Below are 16,558 nucleotides of genomic sequence, written 5' to 3' on the forward strand. Positions count from 1 at the left end.
ACCTACATACCTACATACCTACATACCTACATACCTACATACCTACATACCTACATACCTACATACCTACATACCTACATACCTACATACCTACATACCTACATACCTACATACCTACATACCTACGCCTCCTGCTCCGCCCCCTTGGTGCTCCTCCGGCTCCTCTGCTTCCAGCGCTGAAGCCGCCTGCGCCTAATTCATAGGTGAAGCCTGCAAACCTTAATTAGATTTTTGAGAATCGAGGAGAAGGGCAGCTTTAATAAATTCGTTTACTTGTTTAAATTTGTAGCGCAACAAGACAAATTGGTCTGCTATTGGTATTGTATAAGGCAATTTACATGCACACATACATACATACATACATACATACATACATACATACATACATACATACATACATACACATATACGGTATGGTTCTTAGATCTATTTCTTTAACTAATTAAAATAAAGTACAATAATAAGAATCTCAAGGCAAAAAATATTTATTTTTTTAACATTGCTTTATTTATTTTTTCATGAATTCCATTAACAAGTTATTTTTTGCGGAATTCAGGCGGACTTCTAGACCTGAAGCGTTGAGAAGAAGGAGACGACGGCGCTGTCGGTTGGGAGGCACTGCCCGAAGGCCTCGATAAGCAGCGGTTCCGCTGTGACTGTGCCCATGAAGTCGTCCAATGAGACCTGCGACAAGCGAAGCTTTATTTAGTGGACTCACTTAATACGGCACTCGGCACAGACCTTGCCATCCTTGTCCAGGTCGAACTTTTTCAGCACAATTTCCACAAGATCCTTGACGCCCTCGTCGGGGTCCTCGTCCTGGGGCTGCTTGATGAGGCAGTTGCGCAGAAGCGTAAACATCTCGTCCTTGGTAATAAAGCCATCCGTATTGAGATCGTAAACACGAAAGCAAAAGGCCGCACGCTCCGCCGGTGTGCCACGCAGAAAGATGGACAAGCCAATCAGCCAGCCCTCCAGGCGCAGGGGCAGGCCCTCGTGTGCCTTGTCCCAGCTGCAGAAGATGCGCTCCATGAGTATCTCCTCGGTGACAATGTCAAAGGTGCTGTGCAACAGCTCGCGGAATACGATCCGATCGATGCCCTGCGAGAAATTCATGTGAAAAGAGCTGGCAATGGAAGCTCACGTAGATAACCCACCTCGACAGCTGAATGGGGCTTGGCTATGGCCGCGCTCGAGGAGCTCGAGGCGAGCGTCTTGGCCGCATACTGGCAATTCGACACCAGCTTGCGATAGATCCGGCACAAGGCATCCAACTCGTCCCTGTGAAGAAATATATATGGCATATATGTACATTAAGCCTAGCAGGTCGATGGTTCGGTCAACCGTTTAAAGCGGCCTACTGCCTCGACGTAGGATTCTTGGACCGGATTATCCCTATTCATTAGATCCGGTTTTGGTTCAATTCGCGATTTTTCACATATTTTGAATATGACAGCTCCCGTTCCACTCAGAATATTTCATTTCATACAATTTGTATAGAGAAGTTGTTGACCTAGATAAAACCCAATAGTTGAAATCCAAGCCAGCCTAGTTCCTTTGTTTTCCTGGAGTTCTGCTTTTATCCTGCTTTCGCTAAAAGCCTCTCCATCTGGAATATCCCTAGCATATAACAAACAAACTCATCCAAGGTGACCGAGCTCCGTGTTCGAGTTGCTTGGTCCTTTTCATTTCGGTTCGGTTAGGTAGACTGTCGCCGTGCCGTGAAAGCTAGTCCTAACTTGCATCAACTTCTATTACGGAACAGGATAAGCCGTTACTTAATGACAGTTTTTAAAGGTTGTATGAGCAAATCGCTATAAATTTCAAGGTAAATAGATTATCTAGAAATGTAGGACTTTCGACTCTCTGAAAAGCTACGCATAAGAGCTGCTTCTGTAGCCATTCTTAGGATAAGGGCTAGAACGAAAGTTCAGTTTTTAAAAAGCTGCAAGTGAGCTCCTGGTGCTGCGTCTTGGGACACTAAGTCATTGGGATCTTGTACTTCCTGGATGATAGATTACCAAGGAAGGAAGGAATTTCGATTGTCTGGAAATGGAGGTAAGGAAAACTCAGTTTGTAAGACATCGCACTAGAGTTCCTAGTGGTGGATTTTGGGATACTAACACTCCTATGTCCTTTGAATATTTTACTCTAGCTCAAAGCTGTGCACCAACCTGGAAGATAGATGACCAAGGAAGGAAGGAATTTTGACTGTCTGCAAAGCTATTCATAAGTGCTGCTCCAGTAGCCCTTGCTAGGCCTAGACTAGACTAGAACTAGTTTGGACTAGAACGTTAGTTTGGATTGTAAGACCCTGCACTAGAAGTTCGAGTGCTAAGTCCTGGGATGCCCTCACAAAGTCTTCCGCTAGACTAAAAGGCTTCTCACTGGCTGACTACTCACTTGGTAAAGCGCGTCTTCTTGCGCAGATTGTCCAAGAGCTTGGGATTTATTTTACCGCTCAGCTCGTCCATTTTCCGTTGGCGCTGTTGCCGTTTGTTCTGCAGGGCAGCCGCTGCGGCCTTCGACTGGTTGCTGGAGTTTCGTTTGCCGCTGGCAAGGAATACCGAAACCGTTTTCAGTATCGTTTTGTTCGCATGTAGCGTGGATCTGCAGGCGCCTCCGCCTCCACCACCAGCAACTCCTACTCCAGCCGTTGTTGGCGCCGCTGCAGCTGTTGGCTGCGCGTCATTTGTTACCCCAGCTCCGACACCAGCTCCACCTCCACCTCCACCTCCAGCTCCTGCGCCGTTCTTGGGCGTCGGTGTTGGGGAGCGACCCGCCTTGCCTGCCAAACAATTTGCCAGGATATGTCATTATAGAGCACTGTGTTTTCGGGGTGTCTATATATACAGCAAGGTGTGCGTGTGTAGGTGTCTGTGTGTGGGTGTGTGTGCAGGTGTCTGTGTGTGTTTTGTGCTTCATGTGTCAAAGTCAAATCAATCCTCCTCAGTCGACGCCATCGACACGCAGAGCGACGCCCAAATATACACTGCACACACTGCCACACCTCTGATACTAACCCCTCCCCACCCCTGCCCCTCTCCTCGACTACCCACCTCCATTTCCAGCTTGATGCGCCTCCGATCTGCTGGAGTTAAGCAGCGCCTAAGAAAAGGCCAATATGCATATAAATTGCCACCAAAATGTATAATAAACTTCGCATATCGCTCGTAAATTGACTACAAGACACATACACTGAGAGAAATTTGAGTGCAAATCAGCTCACAAATATCGAAAAGAATAAAAAATCCTAAAACGTAAACACTGTATATATTAAACAAATCTTGAATAATTATAGTTAAAAGCACACACAATGCACTGAGAAAAATAAACAAGATAAAACAGATAAACAGATAAAAGACTCTATATTCGATCTGTGATATATTTCCAGATAACAGTATTTTTATCATCAACAGATTTGAACTAACGATTGATTATTCTTATTGGAGATTATGGTTTTAGTCGGAACTTTCTTTTACTACTAACCAAATCTTAAACCAAACTAGTGCAGGGCTGAGGAAAACCATTTTTAGGAACCTAATGGGCGGACATTTTTTCAAGTCTTAAAACAAGCGATTACTTTTTTTTTTAGATATAATAATAATAATAAGAATATATATATCATCAGACGACAGGGACGGCTATATAATTTACAAATTGGGCGAAATCTTTAAGATTTGAAATCTCTTAACATTTGAGAACTAAACGCATCTATGATTTATAATATTACTAATAACAAATGTAATATTAGTGAAAATAACAATAATTATAACAATAATAATAATAATAAAAATAATAATAATAATAATTATAATAATAATAATATCAATAATAATAATAATAATAATAATATTAATAATAATAATAATAATAATAATAATAATAATAATAATAATAATAATAATAATATTAATAATAATAATAATAATACTAATAACAATAATAATAATAATAATACTAATAACAATAATAATAATAATAAAATAATTATAATAATAATAATAATAACAATAATGATAGTAATAATAATAAAAATAATAATAATTATAATAATAATAATAATGATAATAATAATAATAATAATAATAATTATAATAATAATAATAATAATAATAATAATAATAAAATTAATAATAATAATAATAATAATAACAATAATAATAATAATAATAACAATAATAATAATAATAATACTAATATTAATAATAATAATAATAATAACTACAATAATAATTACAATATTGCAAAAAATAACATAGCAAATAGCAATAATAATAAAATTAATAATAATAAGAGTAATATTAACTACAAATTTTATTTGAATTTGCACCAACTAACTCCCTTTTTTTCCCAGTGTAAGCATTCGTACCGCCCTCAATAACTTAACCCATTACAACTGCAAATGTTTGCTCACGTAATTCGGCAATTGTACGAGCTGATGTATAGATGTCTAGCTCAACCCTAACATTGTACCAAGAGTACCTACCAGACACCACGTCCCCACCCAACTTGCCGCCCACCACGCCCGCCATTGCCAGCGCTTGTTCTCTGTTTGTTTTTCATGTCTATTGGCGGGCTTGTGACGTTGGGTACTTTAATTTTATTAGTACTTTGTATATTTGCAAAACAAGTGTATGCTATGCGGATGTCCGGATGTTTATGCGAATATGCGGATGTGTGTCTTGAATGTTCGAACGCCCATAAAAGTATGCAACAATATGGGGCCAAGGCGGCAACGCTTGCTCTGCACGTAATTCCCATATAATTTGTTGATTTACCGTTGCCCCAAACAACAAGAAAACTGAAGGGGGCGTGCGGAGCTGGCATCCAGACACACGCAAAAATACCCATACATACACAGATACACTCGCACTTATAAGTATATACTCATGCATATATGAGTATACTCACTCTAGAGTTGGCCGCGTGTCGTGTTTCCTTTGGTGACACGAACTTCAAGAAAAACGAGGTATACAAATTATAATGATAATGTAAATGACAATGACAATGACAATGACAATGACAATGACAATGACAATGACAATGACAATGACAATGACAATGACAATGACAATGACAATGACAATGACAATGATAATGATAATGATAATGATAATGATAATGATAATGATAATGATAATGATAATGATAATGATAATGATAATGATAATGATAATGATAATGATAATGATAATGATAATGATAATGATAATGATAATGATAATGATAATGATAATGATAATGATAATGATAATGATAATGATAATGATAATGATAATGATAATGATAATGATAATGATAATGATAATGATAATGATAATTATAATGATAATGATAATGATAATGATAATGATAATGATAATGATAATGATAATGATAATGATAATGATAATGATAATGATAATGATAATGATAATGATAATGATAATGATAATGATAATGATAATGATAATGATAATGATAATGATAATGATAATGATAATGATAATGATAATGATAATGATAATGATAATGATAATGCGCGTGTTTTTCAATTGTTGTTCGTGTTCGTGCCTTGTTAAAAACAAGCTGGCACGCGTGCATCTCTACCTTACGCATACACACGCACGCACACACACACACACACATGAACATACATTAACATGTAAACACTTTTTATCTATTAACTCCTTGGGGCAACCCTTTCGATTTGGCCTCTGTCTGTCCATAGTTTCCCGTAATTTTTTTGTTTTTTCTTACCCCACAACCGAAATTTGGTTCGCAATAGAACACAACAATTGCAGCTGCCTTAAGGATCAGAGGTGCACTCCGACAAAAACTAAAATATATTTAACAAAGTGTGAAAACAAGGAGAACTTTATAGAAATCTTATAGAAATGTGTACCTCTTAGATATACACATCTAGAACATAAACTGAGAATCCGCGTAGTTCTTGCATTTAAAGTTTATCACAGTCACACACTTAATTGCGAGCAATTTTTTCTTTTATTTCAAATAGTTCTCTAAAGTTTGTTACCCATAGTTGTTTGGTGTCCTTTTGCTGCTGCACCTGCTGCTGCTGCTGTTGCTTGCTAAAAACTTGAGAAATAAAGCAAAAATTCCTCGAGTTCCTTGAGTTGGGCGAGCAAAACAAAACTCTAAACTTCTTGGGGTAATCAACAAACTCAAGTTTCCAAGGCGAAGCGATGAAATGTGTTGACAAACCGTCGACATTGTCAGCCCTTTGCCATAAGGTAGGTCGTCTTTATGGCTAGGCTGGAGGCGCCACCAGTTGAGGCACGCTTTTATTGACAAAACACGAGCTCTTAACCCAAATCCAATTGAGCTTAATATATGGGTTAGTGCTTAACTTAATTCTTGTTACACTCACATACAAATTAAGATATTGATTAAAGTATCTAATGCATTGTCGAAACTAATACGGGGTACACTTAATGTACTTTGCAATTTGGACTTGGTTCGTTCTAGACAGTCTCTGTATTTTAAATCTGTGCATACTATGGTTTTTTTTTTTTGCTATTTTTCCAAAATTTTAGATAATGCAACTTACTCAGAAGAAAACATTCAATTTTTGCCTTGAAATCTTCACATTTTATTTTTAGTCGACTTGGGAGCTCGTAGACCTATCCATAAGAAGTTTCTGAGGTGGTCAATTTTTCAAATATTTCTACTCCTAAAAAGCCAGTTTCCATTAAAAACCCCTATTTAACTTCCAACTCCCATAACTTAGTCAAAATTAAAACTATTTCCAACACTAGCACTATCCTCTAGAACTATTATGCATGAAACATCTATATAATTTTGTAGCTTCATGTGTGGAGTACTCTAATTTTGGAGGGATTCTTCCTAATTTCCAGATAGTACAACTCAAAGCTAGAGTCTATAGAAATTCTTTGCCCGAAAGAGAGCTCTCAGTTGCCATCTTTAATCGCATATTTCTATGAAATATCGGTTTTGCCCAATTATTATTTGATTCAAATTCGTATTAATCTTCAATTTATTTTTACATAATCATTTCATAAACACTTTGTTAAACTTAAGCATAAAATATTGTTAATGTTAGCACAATACATAATTAATAATAGTACGTTAAAAATTACGTTTTACGATTTACTTTTCACTTATATTTCATTTTCATTTTGTTACCGTGATTTGATTTTTTTTTAAAAACTGTTGCAGGGTTGTCACCTACACTTTTTTTGATTTTACCCCTAGCCCCACCCCCCAACAAGCCTAATATGTGTGTGTGTGTGTGTTTCTCTGGGTTCTACAAATACAATATAAATATATATATATGTATATATATAATATATAGAAATTATCAAGCAGAACAATTGATTATGTGGCTCCGACGGAGATTAAGAATTTGAAAGCATTTGGTCTTAGTTTTCTCGTCAATCCATTTTTGAAAAACAAAACTCTGCATTTTGAATTGGAATAGAACTAAGCTCAGTTTGTGGTCGGTAGGATAAAAGCTATAATCTTCTTATACGATTCGAGTCTTATTCAAAAAAGAACTTTACTTTCGATTCAATTGAATCGATCACATCTTTTGAATCTGTTATCTCCTGTGCTGTCAAATGGAGAGATCTCTTTACAGGCGACGCCTTGAGGGTACGGATCGTACCAGATCCGGGCTAGTTTGAGAACAACGCTCTGTCGCCACTTCCAAGAGAGAACGCCTTTACATCCACCTATATCCAACATTCGAACCATCAACTTTAAGAAAGATCTAAGTAAGTTGATAAACGATCTTGATTGAACATCAAGTCGGGTTTATTAAAGACTGAATCTAAGGGAACTCCTATATCAAGCATCGTTTGCTATTCAACAGACTTTTATTCCTCGAACCAAAGTCTGTCGAACAGGAACCGAGGATTGGTTGATTAAGCGCATTTGAAAAGAATACCTTGATGTATATTTTGGGTTTGTGGAATTGACCCATCTACCAATTATTCCGATTATCTTTATTTTTACTCAAAAGTTTATTCATAGAATTACCATGAATTGAATAATATATATAAAACAAGCCTTTCTCCATTGCAACCTATCTGAATTTGAACCTACTCGAACCTACGTCATGTCAGCTTATTTTACAATAACATTCTTTCTGGTAATTCTTCGTAAATAGATTTACTAGATTTACCGCCTAGGTTTAGTCTATTATGAACCCGACTTGATAACCCTTCAAGATCGTTCATAAACTTACTTCGATTTCCCCAGGATTTGATGGTTCGAATGTTGGATATGAGTTGATGTTAAGCCGTTCTATCTTCCAAGAGTGGAAGCAGCCCTGTCCTCAAACTGAGCCAGATCTGGTTATATATATCTATATATACATGTATATGTATGTATGTATATGTTTTAGAGTTGTGTATTCCCAAACTGTAGTTTTTGTTATGGCGCTGGGTTTATTGCTTAAAGCCGTGAGGGGGGGGGGGGGGTGTGCGTAACAGGTGAGGTTAGGTCGAAACTGTGAGGTTAGGTCAAAATTTTGAGGTTAGCTCGAAACTTTGAGGTTAGGTCGCAACTTCGGCTGCTGTAGCTAAGAATAAAGACTCTCTAGACTCCAAATACATTTGTATATATACAAAATTGTTATATTTTATTGAACTTGCTAAGTTAACTAGAATACACAACTCTATACGAACTTTACGATTCGTTTTTATATTTATTTTTAATTTTCGCTTTAAATTTGTTTTTTTTTTTTTTGTTTCTTTGTTTAACTCTTAAATAACTTTACTTTCTGTTCTGTTCCATCGCAGCGACTTGACAACTTAATAAAAATAAAAAAAACGACAGCTTCTAGAGATTAAAGACAAGACACAATTATTGAAAATGAAATGTTTGCTAGCTTAAACCAAAAAAAATTTGTTGACGTTGCATTTTTTTTTTAATAAATATATGTGTATATATTTTGAAACGCACAAAAGTTAAGACGATTTAACACACAATCAATTGGCAACCTAGTTATAGTATATATGTAAATATATATATATATATATTAAAAAAAAAAAAAATGATTACATACACAACTTGTTTAGCTTAATAATAATATTATATTAGGCATGTAACATGTAGAAATAAGAGCTGCTTGAAAGATGTATAATTAAAAATAATAAAAATAAATTGTTAGCGAAAAATTAAAAATTATTTGCTTTGAACTTCTTGCACTTGCTCTCGTTGATGGCGCGGGGCCAATTCTGATAGTACACCGATTGCATGGATAGCCCAAAGGCGAGGCTACTTAGTCAAGTGGGATCGGGGGATGCTAGGGTGTGGGGTGTGGGTGTGGGTAGTGGGCGTGGCCGTGGGTGGGGTGTACGGGTGGTTTAGGCAAAAGTGTGCCTACAGCTAAACAGCTGACAAAACAGTTGTTAAACGATATATGGAATATACTCTATAGGGTATATACAACTAACTTTATAGTTATATGTCAGCGTGTGTTTATGTGTGTGTGTTATGTGTGTGTGTGTGTGTTATATCTTTTTCTAGTTTATGTACTGCTTTTAGATTTCAATGCTCTGCGCTTTCGTTCAAAAATTATTATCATTTCTTGCTTTCGGTCTGTTTTCCTTTGTTTTTCGCTTGTGTATTTTGTTTTTTACTCGATTTTTGTTTGTTTATAAGCTACTATAATTGCTAAATTACTAAGAATTGTTTCAAACTTTTAGCTTACGTTAATTAATATATATATATATATATATATATATATATATATATGTGTATTAGATCATATATCATATTTATAAGTATGTGCGCGCACATTAACATATCGTTGCGATATGCGCTCCATCGAATCACGTTCTTTATATATGCATGGTGTGTATATATATATATTTATATTGTAAATATATATATACAACTATCTTAATATTGTTTGTTGTGTGGTTTGTTGTTTTGTTGCTTTATCTGAATTATATATGTAGAGGCGATCTGATTGTATGTGATAATCAAATCGAGGCATTAGGCTGTTGCTATTATTGCCGCGGCTGCTATTGTTTTTGTTATTTGGATTATATAGTTAAACCGATATTATAATTCCATATCTCTGGCTTCGTCCTCACTATAATCGGACATGCTCGACTCGCTGTCGCTGCTCTCACGCTCCTGCTGCGCCGCCCGCAGCGCATCCTCGGTCGCATATCGCTGCACATAGTCGGCGACCTTGCGATGATACTCTTCCGGCTCGTGCAGGTACAGGGCGGCCGCGTCCCGATTTAATGGATCCACGGGATTTGGATATGTGAGCAATTGCGGCAGAAACGATTCGAATATATTCGATAGATCGTACAGCGCTGTCCAGGCCTGATTGATCACATCCAGGCAAACGGTGCCAGATGATTCGTCAATATTGGGATGATAGATCTTATTGACAAACCCGATGCTGGGCGATTTAAATGGATAGTTATCGGGCAGATAGACGCGCACCTTCCATACACCGCCCTCATAGGGTGTGCCTGTCGGACCAAAGAATTTCACATGGAACTCGTTGAGGCCGCCCAAAATGGTCACCTCGTGTTTTGATTCAATTAGCTTGATGACGTCATTGTCCATGCGTCGCTTACCAGCACTCGGCGATGACATTTTGTTATTATTGTATTTTGTTGTTGTTGTTTTGCGGGTGACAAATAGTGCGTTAATGTTTTCCTATTGCTGGGGACACTGTGCGTTGCGGTTCGGCTCTGTTGTGTTCACTATGGTTAAGGCTAAGGCGGTGATTGTTGTTGCTATTGTTGTTCTTGATGTTGTCGTTGTTGCTGTTGTTGTTGTTGTTGTTGTTGTCGGTGTTTTGCTATTGTATTGTATTGCTGCTCCCCTGTTTCGCGTATGGCCAACACACATAAAAAATCGGCGGAGCAATCCAGGAGCTGCAGCTGCTGCTGTCTGTCTGCCTGCAAATAAACCAAATATCAATTATCTGTCATATTTATATGTGTGTGTGAGTGTGTGTGTGTTGTTATCCTTATCAATGCTATCAGCTAGGCTGACCATGAGTGCTGTTGCTGCTGCTGCTGCTGCTGCAGCTGGATTCCGCCTGCGCACATGCCCAAATGTAGGTCAAATGACTTTGAGGCCAGTGTAACAGATTCGCATACTATCTCGCTCGCACGCGCACTTACACACAGCCTAAATGAAACGAAACTATGTCAGCGGCGCAGCAGCAGCAGCAGCAGCAGCGCAGGGCAGCATCAGCATCAGCAGCAACAACAACAATAAAATGTGTGACGTCGTGCTGTCGCGGCCGCTGACGCTGCGCTGCTTTCTCTCACACACGCGCGCGCTCTATCTAGACGTCACTGAGCAGCGTGCGGGGGTGTGCTGCAGTTGCCATAAGCAACACCAATAAAAGAGCGTAGGGCATCAAGGACATGCATGCAGTTTAATATTAATGCCATTCGTTGTTGTTGTTGTTGTTGTTGTTGCTGTCGCTTGTCATTGCATACTTTCCAGGGTCCAAGCGAATGTGGAAAGAAATATTGGAAACATTTCAATTCTATTTGCGTGCTCGCTTCAGCCTCGCTTTCTCTCACCCGCTCTCACTCCCTCTCCCACACTGCCATTGGCAACAATTGGAATTGTTTCGCTTTGATTATTTTATCATCTGTCTCTATGCCCGCTTTTGTTGATGACGCGCCCCATTACGATGGGCGGCTGTTGTTTCCAAACAAGCTCAGCTGTTTAATGTTATTGGCTGACTGCCGAATGAGAGTAAGCGAGCAGGCGAATGAGCAAGCGAAAGAGAGAGTAAAGTGTTAGCAGCAACCCCCGTGACAAACATACAGTGCGCTCAACCATTGTTAAACACAACATTTGTATTTTGTACGATATATATGTAAGATTTATATAATTTATGTGCTTTTATATATGCTTTTCGTATACCTTATTGTTTTCTTAAGCTCGTTGACTCAACAAACTGCGTATGAGTAATATTTATAGAATTGCTTTCGCCATGACGATGCCATGAAGCAGCTACATATGTCTATGCAAAATATACATATACAGTGAAAACTCCACTAGAATTTGCTTAAGACAGCCAATTTCCAATTTAAATGCCATTCGTTGGGCGCAAGTTGTTTAAACCGGATACAGACAATATTTTATTTTTATTTTTTTCAAAAATTATTACGATTGGCTTTTTTTTATTTATTTTAAACATTGAAAAACGTACAAATTTGAATAATTATGAATAAAAGATAGAACATTAATGGGAAACATTTAATAATTTTGTTAATAATGTTCAATTTTCTGTCCGTCTCATTTTTTTTTTGGTATCACATATATTTGTGTTTGTCCGTTCAATTGAGTTTTCACTGTAGCGCTATTTTAAGCGATATTTGTGTATTTGTATTTCCTAACTTCCCTAATACGTGTGTGGTAAGTAGACGCTTAACTGTCAACACTCACTGTACACTGGTCAACATTATTCTCTCTTTTGGATGAGCTAATTCAATTTTCGCTCGCCTACTCTTTCTTGCCCGCTGACCCTCTCCAGCAGTATCTGTCTCACTCGCTCACTTTTAATGTTTGTGTACACACTGCTTACAGTGAAGCTTTTCAATTAGATACATATATGTAGTTAAAGCGACTATGCGCTTTATTAAGCTTTGCGAAGTTTCACTGTACGCATTTGTTTTTGATATGCACACACACACACACATGCACGTACACACACTTGGAGCGGGGCGAGCAGTTAACTGTTGTTATTTGTGTTGCTTTTCTGAGTTGTGGTTGTTGTTGCTGCCTCCCAGCTGTGTGCTCATCGCGCTTTGCATGCGTGTGCGTGTATGTGTGTGCATGCAAGAAAGAGAGAGAGAGCGCCTGTGCCTGTTGGTGTAAAGCCCACGCTCTCTAGAAGATCAACAACAAAAACAACGCAGTGTTGACTAAACAAATGACACTCAGCTGCAATTTCGTTTAAGACAATAACATTAGCAGCAGCCATACATATGTGCATTGTTGCTCTTATTATTTTTGTTGTTGCTGTGGCCCACCGTGACTGCTTAATAAAGTTGACACACACATATACGCACACAAATGTGTGTGTATGTTTCTGATTATGTATTTATACATTTTAAATTAAATCACGCAAAAGAAACGCAAAGTAGAAGGAAGCAAAGCAAAGAAAGCAAATGCGAAAATGAAATGAAAATTAAATTGTTGTGTGCATGCTTTCCCTCTATATTCTATGACTGTTGTCTCCGCCTGCTCACACACACACACGCACACATATAAGCACACGCAGCTGACTGCATTTTATTAATGTGTTGCATTTTCAGATAATTACGAAACTTTTTGAAAATAATTTCAACAAAAACACGCACACACACACACATTTAGAGAGATAACACTCGTGTTGTTGTTGTATGTATTTTTTTGCGTTTGCTTTGTCTTTGGTTTTGTCTCACTTTTTTGGGTTATTGCTTTACTTTTGTTTGCTGCCGTTGTTGTTGTTGTTGTTTTTATTGCTTCTGCTTTTGGGGTCGCGTTTGTTATTGTGTCTGTGTTAGGTGCTGTTTGCAGTTTTGGCCGTTGATTTGATTTTGCTCGCTTCTTTTTTTTTTTTAATTTTTTTGTTGTCTACTTCAACTAGTTACTGAAAATTAACTGGCAACAGAGTTTGGAAGCCCCCAGCGAGCAGCGCACGAACATCTGAAAGCAGCATAAGAAGCAGCGCCAGCAGCAGCAGCGACAGCGACAACGCCAAACGCTGCGAGGGAGAGAACGCGCGCAGCACACAGAGAACAAGAGAGAGAGAGAGAGAAAGAGCGAAAGAGAGCAGACGAAACAAAGCAGCCCATCTAATGCGAGCGACAGAGAGAGCGCACAACGCGCCAACCTGCTGTCGAACAGACGGAGCGAGCGAGCGAGCGAGAGAGAGAGAGCATGCGAGAGGCCCCCACAAAGCACATGTACAAAGAAAATCACAATAATAAAGCGAGAGCCAAAGCCAAACAGTAACAACAACAATAAAAACAAGTAAAAACTATACAAACAATATTAGTCGAAAGAGAAGCAGCAGCAGAAGAAGCAACAATAACAACAGAAGCAGCAGCAACCAGTCCCCACGATTCTGCCAACCAAAGAAAAGCTATAATCAAGGACAGCAGCTGTAAAGCACACACGACGCTAAATGCAGTACACACACACACACACACACACACACACACACACACACACACACACACACACACACACACAGACACACACACACACGCACAATGAGGCGCAAAGCAAATGAGACAAGCGAGCAACGCCGAAGCTTTCAATGCCCTTCATTTGGCAACGAACGTGTTGTGTTTAGTTCGCAATGACGCACAAGTTAGTGTGTACCCCTAGTCCGCGAGCCCCCTCCTTTCCACCCGATCCCCACACACTCCCACACATCCACCACACGCGCCCACACATCCACCACACACACATACAGCGCTTCCAAAGCGCACTTCCAGTCTAACTCAAGCACAGGTTCAAAGTTTGAAGCCTGGCAACCAACTGCAAGGAAATTGATTTAAGTGTGAACCTAACGGGGTCAAACGCATGCATATACATACATATGTGTGTGTGCGTGTGTCTGTGTGCACAGTGGAGTTAAGGCTATGCGCAGCAAAATTCTTAGCACGCAGCAATTCGTGAATTCTCAAAAGGTATTTGTTCTATACACCAACCCCTCAATGTCTATCCCCCTACCCTTCTTTAAACCATAGGGCACACGGTCATTGACTGCGCATTAAAGTCTACCCAAGTGCATAATGAGGCATGCGAAAACAGGGGGGAAGGGGCGTAATAAGGGCTAACGGTGGGGGGCCAATATAGGCTAAGGCCAACAACAGTTAAAAATGGTTAAAAAAAAATAATAAACAAAATGTTTGTAAAAGCTTTTAGCTGCAAGGCGTGCACACAGACACAGAAATATGTATGTATGTATATGTAGATGTGTGTGTGCGCATGTATTGCTGATGTTACATTTCCGTTGCTGCTGATAAGATTCAAAACTCAAAAGCAAAGGCAAAAGCGAAAAGAAATCATAAAAACACAACGCAATAAGCGTGCAAAAGCAAAGTGCGTAGTAGAAGAGCAGACAAAAACAAGAAATACATATGTACATATGTATGTATGTGCACGCACACACGTACGCACACACATATCTATGTAAATAAGCAAAGAAGAAATGCCAATTTGACAAATTCTGTATAACAGTTATTTATAAAAATTATGGCCGTAATCAAGCTGTGCAAAACAGTTTGCAGCAGCAAGTCGGAAGCAGAGTGGGCAGCAACAATTAAGATAATAGCAAGGATACATACACACAAACACACTCACACATCAGAACACAACGCTTACTAACGGCTTTTCAAAAATGCACTTTTAAGCGTCTAACGGTAGCATTCACGTATCGACTGATAGGCCTGGGTGCAATTGTTGGGTATACAATCCAAAAAAAAAAACAAAAACAACCAAATTACAACGGCTATTTTAGCATTTGCACGAAGCACACTCTTGCCCAGCAACTGTGAGCGAAAGATAGGGAGACAGATAGAGAGCGCGAGAGCGGAGAGCAACAGTCAAAAGGCAAAACAAAACTGCAAGGGCTGCCTACACATATACATATACCTATATATATAAATATAAATATATATACATATGTATGTATGTACGCAATGTGCATACGTAAGAGCAGTATTGGGCGTACAATGTACAATGACCAAATTTTCAAGACAGTGGCAACACCAGCAACAACAACATCAGCAGTTAGAATCGCTGTCAAAGAGTGCAGCGATCTCTGCAGCTGGCCACACTTAATGCTTGACGTTTTCCAACTGCTGTTGTTATTATTGTTTCAATCAGTGTGGCACCCCCACCAGCGCACACACGCACACACACACACACACATGCGCAGACTTTGCATTTAATTGCGAGACCTTTGCTATTAAACTAATTCAAGTGTAATTTTGGTATTTCGCGAACAAATTTGTGCATTTCAATTGGCCATGGGTGATACCTTTTATTTTGATTTCTCCAATTTATTATTGTGGCTATTGTTGTTGTTGTTGGTTGGATGGCTGGTGTTCGAGTGGCTGGCGCCGCCTTTGATTTTTACGCTTCGATACTTCTCCACATTGTTGTATGCACCGACCGTCTGTGCATTTTTTCACGATTTTTTCGTATTTGTTTTAGATTATTACGACAGCGACAATTGTTTAATTAATATGGTTTAATGGCTCAACATTTATGAAATGCACTGCGTTGCTATCGCTCCATCCGTTTTCTGTCGTTTTCTCCCGTTTCTGGTTGTCGTCTTCGACTTTCCAGCTGTTATGCTCTCCACGAGCTGTTAATTTTAATCGATATGAGTCGTTACATTCGATAGGCGAAAAATTTAAAAATGAGCTGCCAAAAATCGTTTTGAAATCGTCCCTGATGATTGCTCGCATATCGAATGGTGCTTGGCGCCGGCAAAACTGGTATGCTGCTAAAAAAAATCAAATCGAAGAGCTTACCGAATACGCTATGGACTAAGCTTTCAAATGCACTCAATAAACGCAGCAGTTATGTT

General features: G+C 38.7%; 2 protein-coding genes across 4 annotated transcripts; both read right to left on the minus strand.

The window, feature by feature from the left end:
• Window positions 1–518: 518 nt before the first annotated feature.
• On the minus strand, window positions 519–4,535 carry LOC135428596 (calaxin). Its single transcript, XM_064682669.1, has 5 exons — window positions 4,490–4,535; window positions 2,404–2,788; window positions 1,158–1,281; window positions 742–1,101; window positions 519–684 (listed from the first exon to the last, which is right to left on the minus strand). Exons 1-5 carry the CDS (start codon window positions 4,533–4,535, stop codon window positions 565–567), a joined length of 1,035 nt encoding a protein of 344 aa, XP_064538739.1. The 3' UTR covers window positions 519–564.
• A 2,447-nt stretch (window positions 4,536–6,982) lies between these two features.
• Window positions 6,983–16,330, minus strand: UbcE2H (ubiquitin conjugating enzyme E2H). Of its 3 annotated transcripts, none has more exons than XM_064682631.1 (2): window positions 16,004–16,330; window positions 6,983–10,898 (listed from the first exon to the last, which is right to left on the minus strand). In XM_064682631.1, the coding sequence occupies exon 2, from the start codon at window positions 10,588–10,590 to the stop codon at window positions 10,039–10,041; it is 552 nt and encodes a 183-aa protein (XP_064538701.1). In that variant the 5' UTR covers window positions 10,591–10,898; window positions 16,004–16,330; the 3' UTR covers window positions 6,983–10,038. The 3 variants fall into 3 exon arrangements, with proteins under 3 accessions (XP_064538701.1, XP_064538702.1, XP_064538703.1); XM_064682632.1 differs by lacking the exon at window positions 16,004–16,330 and adding an exon at window positions 13,434–13,582; XM_064682633.1 differs by lacking the exon at window positions 16,004–16,330 and adding an exon at window positions 13,434–13,578 and having other exon boundaries at window positions 6,983–10,894.
• Window positions 16,331–16,558: the final 228 nt, after the last annotated feature.

This window comes from Drosophila montana, unplaced genomic scaffold, assembly GCF_035044405.1.
Source record: "Drosophila montana isolate Dmon_TW-CO22-7 unplaced genomic scaffold, ASM3504440v1 contig_2482_1, whole genome shotgun sequence".
In the NCBI taxonomy this organism is placed as follows: Eukaryota; Metazoa; Arthropoda; class Insecta; order Diptera; family Drosophilidae; genus Drosophila; species Drosophila montana.

What these genes read in the sequence shown, in the direction of transcription:
- UbcE2H (XM_064682631.1), bottom strand. Translation starts at nt 10,590, where the DNA reads ATGTCATCGCCGAGTGCTGGTAAGCGACGCATGGACAATGACGTCATC.
- LOC135428596 (XM_064682669.1), bottom strand. Translation starts at nt 4,535, where the DNA reads ATGGCGGGCGTGGTGGGCGGCAAGTTGGGTGGGGACGTGGTGTCTG. An exon ending in AGCCCCATTCAGCTGTCGAG is followed by an intron (nt 1,102 to 1,157) that starts GTGGGTTATCTA and finishes AATTTCTCGCAG; the next exon opens with GGCATCGATCGGATCGTATT. An exon ending in ACCTGGACAAGGATGGCAAG is followed by an intron (nt 685 to 741) that starts GTCTGTGCCGAG and finishes CGCTTGTCGCAG; the next exon opens with GTCTCATTGGACGACTTCAT.